Source organism: the organism of the source record quoted next, unplaced genomic scaffold (genome assembly GCF_019419815.1).
Source record: "Pyrus x bretschneideri cultivar Hongxiangsu unplaced genomic scaffold, Pyrus_bretschneideri_v1 Contig76, whole genome shotgun sequence".
Classification (NCBI taxonomy): domain Eukaryota; kingdom Viridiplantae; phylum Streptophyta; class Magnoliopsida; order Rosales; family Rosaceae; genus Pyrus; species Pyrus x bretschneideri.
Genome location: NW_025999816.1, coordinates 1883564 through 1888778, shown reverse-complemented (window position 1 = coordinate 1888778; position 5215 = coordinate 1883564). Strand labels below are relative to the sequence as shown.

Below are 5215 nucleotides of genomic sequence, written 5' to 3'. Positions count from 1 at the left end.
AGGAGAGATAACAAAAATGATAAATGCTTAAATCAGAAAATTTTCATTAACCCTGATTTTTTAAATTAAGGACTAATTGAAAGTTGGAAAAATGACTTAGGCAGTTGAAACCACTGATAGCATATTGTAAAATTAATAAACACACAAAATTAGTAAACTATAGAATAAAAATTCGAATATTAGTTAAATAAAACACATAGGAATTGAATTAAATTCCAATTAACTCCCAAATCAATTATATAAAATTGCTATTTTCCACACATTTTCTTTGATGTAAAGTAATCCACCGCAAAGCCACTTTCCATGATCATGCTCAAAATTGTTACTTAAGTTGAAAAGGAAGAAGAATATTACAGAAAGAGCAAAACTGAAATTTCTGACAATTAATTCAGAGCCAGTCATCACCACCTCAATCGCCACTCTGGCGAGGCACCGACCTTGCCACCACCCTCATGTCTCACTTCGTCTCTAGCACTCTCCCTATTTCCCTCACCTCTCTTCCTGGATACTGTGCTCTCTGCACATAAATAGCAAGGCGATCACCCAAGTGGCGATTGAAATTGTAACCACAATTTAACACACTCATTTCTAAATAATTCATGAATCAGTCAAGGCAAGTGGATCCACATAGTAAAATAAGTCTTGCAGTATGCATCTAGATTCTATTGAATTTACATCAACAGCCTGATGTCAATGGTTTAATACATGTTAGTGCCGTTCTTATAATAACATTCCCAATAGAATGTTCAACAAAGCTATAAACTGCAGTTTGTTATAAAGCATATCCAAAAGTAAATTGCAGTTTCCTCTCTCTGAGCATCCAAACAGAGCATACCGTATAAAAAGATTAAAATCTGGACTCTAGCACCTATCAAAAGTTTTCAAAAAAATAAAAATAAAAAATAAAAAAACCTAAGGAAATAACAATTCGGAAAGAACAAAATGAAACAAAAAAATTGAAAACAACAAAATCATAAAAGAACCAACAGAGTCCAAAGTACAATGCGGACTAGAAGCTTCCTCAAAACATTTTCCAGAGCACTAACGAACATTTCCTTTAAAGACATACTGCGGTATAAGTGCTGTTATATAGCATCACTTGGGAATGGGATTTGGATTAGAGGCCAACCTTCCCATAATCAAGAGGAATGATGTGAAAACCAGCAGGTAGAAGAGGTGTATCATCAGCAAAAGAAGCATCAATTGGAGCAAAAAAGAGTTCAGCACAGGAACCCACAGCATTCTCATCCATTCCACTGTATTAAAAAAAAACACAGCCATGGAATTTAAGTAGAATAACAAATAAGTTACAAAATAAACATCGAATAAACTGGATAGACAATACGACATGATTGGTTTTTGAATAATTTAGAGATGAGCAATTCAAATTCCAATCCAAACTCAAACGCCAAATAAACCAAAATAGCAAATTGAGTCTTCTGCTATCAATAATCCCAATATCGAACAGAGCATACAAATTCTATAAGCCCGAAAGTTACTGAAACCAAACCTATTATAACTTCAATATAATACAGAAATACCAAATTCAATACTTTCAATAGTTATTCAAATTCAATAACTTTAGAATATAAGAATACTACATTCAACGCCCATACAATCCAATCTATTTTAATAACCCCAGAAGTTTAAATTGCTTACCTTGAGTATAGAGGGATTTGAAAGATGACGGACCAAAGTTTGAGCCTGGATAAAAAAAACCCTCAAAATCTGAGAAATTACAACAACAAAAAACTCCAATAATTACATATTTTTCAATGTAGAAATCGAGAAACAAAGCATGTTGTGGATAAAAGATATTAGATGATATTCCACACAACTACAGACAAATACTAATATCAAAGGAAATATGTTACATGAACTGCCATCGGTCACACATCCAAACACCTCATCCAAGACCCTATATTCAGTAACCAAATAAAAAGCGAAACAGAAACAGAAGCTCAATTTCTCAGTACCACTTTTGGTACAGCTCGGTAACAGCTTGGGGCGGACACTCCATGCCTAAGCTTCCACGCTTGTCCCGGCACCTGAGACTGCCCATTTCAAACATACATAGGCAACTACCAAACCATAACATTCTTTATTAATTACTTGAAACATAGAACAAAAAATCCCAAAACAAAAATTAAAACTACACAAAGCATGCACATTGGATTCAAAAATATATCAACTGATTGCAAAATATGGCGAAAGTTTGATCGAATACCTAAGCTACTTTACAGCGAACAGTCCCCCAAATCATTGCTCTTCAATTCTTGAGGACCTGACCTGAAAGATTCCAAATTTCCAACCAAATCAGCACCATTAGTGACCGAAAACCACAACTATAATTTCGGAAATAAAATAAGAAGCTTGGATTAAGCTCTGAGTTCTTCTGACCATCACAAGGACAGCAGTAAGATATGAAATTTGGTTTTATCAATGCAGTCCAAATTAGGTACAACAGATTTAAAAAATAATAATTTGAAAATGTAAAGATAAAACAAAATACCAGTGCATGATATTTTCTTTGTTGCTTCATTCCAAAGAGGAAGGCTTATCATAAGCTTCAGGAATCTGTAAAAGAAAGGTAAGCATATGAAATCTCTAAATAAAATTGAAATCGAAATTCTAATTTCTAAAAGAAATTGAAAACAAATTAAGATTAGATTATAAATTGAGCATATATTAAGAGTAAATTAAACACTACTTTATCAGGAACTAAATTTATTGCGTATCACCGCTTCTTCTCACCTAGGATCAGTTTAATATTTTAAACAAAGGTGACGCAGATTGTTGCTTTTGATCATCTTGCTTCCTTTCTTTAGAGTTTGAGAAGCCCCTGTTAAAAACCCATCACTGATATTAAAATTATCTATTTGGGAAAATTGGATATGAGTGAGGGTACTGACCTTCGCCGGGCATGTCGCGTTCGAAATTGGAAGAGTTCGAGATGTGATTTTGGTGGAAAATGGGCAGCGCTGCAGAGAGAACAAAGCAAGTCCATGTTTCTGTGGAATCGAAATTGCAGAAATCAAACGATGTAGATGAGGATTTGGAAGATTCCGGATTCAAGAAAGAGAAGATAAATTTACCTTTGGGAAGAGTGGTGACCGCTGCTGTTGAAACTGAAGAGATTTTGGCAGATGAGTCGAGAAGGAAAACAGTGGGAGTCGGCAACTCAGAATTTCAGCCAAACATACAGAGAATACGAAGAAACAAATAGTATGTAAGATGCCGAGAAGAAAAAACCGGGGAAGGATAGGGTTTTACCTGAGGACTCGAGCTGGGTTCTGAGAGAGAAGTCGAGATGGGTTCTAGTCGAAGTCGCAGAAGACGCACCAGAGGCACTTGCCGGAATTTTGAAGATTTCACAGAGTTTGATTTGAAAGAGAAAAGAAGGGAAAGGTGGGTTTGGTGGTGAGTGATGGGGTGAAAAGAAAGAAGTCTCTGGAAAAGCCCAGTTTTTCCCCCAGCTTTTAAATTAGATGAGCGTGCTGTTGAATAGAGGAAGCCGAAGAGAGGCTTGGGTAGGCCACAATCGTCTCATTCAGTGTTCTCCAGTTGCAGAGAGCCATTTTTGAGATTTTCGAGAGAGAGTGGAATGAGATGGACTCCCTCCCATCCCAGACGATCAACACGCGTCATTGCAACAAATTTATTTCCATCATCCACAGAAGTTAAAGGATCTAAATTAAAAAAACTATATATACTAAAAGCCAGATGAGTCTAGCACTGTTTAGAAATAGTAAAATGACGAAAATGCCCTTCAAATAATTTTCTCAACTGGGTTTCTCTCGGCTTCTGTACAATGAAAGGGCTGTTTTGCCCTTTTGATTCCACGCGTCCATCATCCGTGTATGTTTTGGCTTTGGTTATTTTGGATCTTTCTTTTGCTTTCGCCTATTCTCTCTCGCATATGCTTTGTTTCTCGCCGTCTTTTTTCCCCGCCTTCGCTTATGTTTTCTTCATCGTGTTGCTTCGTTGTTCAAAACGTCGACCATTTTGCTTAGTTGTTCTTCAATTAATGGTCACAGTTGTTAAATTCTCTGCCTTTTTGGTTCGATTCCAATAATTTTTTGGGTTTTTGGTTTGTTGGATTCGGGTTTTCCAAGTAAGTTTTACATATATATTACCGCACGGGGTTTCGATTTTCCATTTTTTTTGGATTCTTTTTGTTAATATCTCATGGGCTTTGCTTTTTTATTTCAGAAATTTTGTGCCCATCTTGGGTTCACTTCGGACTTGGTTGCGACCGATCTAATCCGACATTTCCAGGTGAGTTTTGCATGTTTATCAGCTTATATGGTTTCGATCTTTAGTTTTTCGTTGGATCGTTGTTGTGCGTGTCTGATGCGTTTTGTTTTCCATATTTGGGAAACAGTCCCCTTCAGATTTTTGGATTTTCAATTCTGATTCTTGGAACTCTCTGTGCTAAAGGTATATAAATGTATTATTTGTTTTTTCCTTTGTTCCCTTTGCGGCTGAATTTTTTTTTTTTTTAGGTTTTGTTTTGGTGATTTGGGACCTTTTTTGTGCGTATTTGGGTTGTTAATTGGTGAATCTATGGGGTTTTGTGATTTTGGGTTTAGGAATGGGTTTTATGTTGAAATTTCCTTTTTGTGATTTTGGATTTAGAAATGGATTTTCATTTGAATTTTTTTTTTTTTTTTTTTTTTTTGGTGACTTTGTGGATATTGGGTTGTTGATGAGATCCAAGGGCGGAGATCAGGATGAGAAGAAGATATTGAGAGGTTTGGTTTCATCTTCTACTCTCTCTCCATAATCGTTAATCCCCATTACCTTTCAGTTTCATCTTCTATTCTCTCTCACTCTCTCGCTCTCCTCTGCTCTCAGATGGCTCTTGAGGTCGCTGTCAAGGCCGCCTTGGGCGCCCCTCATCTTCTCGGCGACTGTACGTGCACAATTCTCTCTATTTCCCTCGATTTCCTTTCTGGGGTTTGATCAAATTTTGCTACTTTGGTATAATTTTCCACTAGGATGCATGGACACGGATACGGATACGGGGATACGACACGATACGACTCGGGGACACGTTAAATTTCTAAAAATGAAGACACGATACGTTAGGGATACGGTAATTAAAAATATAAATAAATAAATCTAAAATATTATAAAATAAGCATTCAAATTTATTACTCAAGTTCAAATTTATTTCAATAAACTTCAAACAACTAGAAAGATAGTCCATCCA

The 5215-nt window shown here is 36.1% G+C and overlaps 1 protein-coding gene across 10 annotated transcripts; it reads right to left on the bottom strand.

Annotated features, from left to right (window-relative positions):
* Positions 1–101: 101 nt before the first annotated feature.
* LOC103934720 (homeobox-leucine zipper protein ATHB-15-like) lies at positions 102–4986 on the bottom strand. Of its 10 annotated transcripts, XR_007254817.1 has the most exons (10): positions 3274–3662; positions 3096–3128; positions 2913–3011; positions 2755–2842; positions 2513–2577; positions 2228–2289; positions 1977–2081; positions 1660–1704; positions 1130–1256; positions 108–517 (listed from the first exon to the last, which is right to left on the bottom strand). XR_007254817.1 is itself a non-coding variant. In XM_048574878.1 (6 exons), the coding sequence occupies exons 3-6, from the start codon at positions 2018–2020 to the stop codon at positions 458–460; spliced, it is 276 nt and encodes a 91-aa protein (XP_048430835.1). In that variant the 5' UTR covers positions 2021–2054; positions 2228–2289; positions 4804–4986; the 3' UTR covers positions 102–457. The 10 variants fall into 10 exon arrangements, 1 of the variants encoding a protein (XP_048430835.1); XR_007254818.1 differs by having other exon boundaries at positions 107–517; positions 1660–1728; positions 1977–2054; positions 3096–3662; XR_007254813.1 differs by having other exon boundaries at positions 110–517; positions 1660–1728; positions 3096–3662.
* Between the last annotated feature and the right edge of the window lie 229 nt (positions 4987–5215).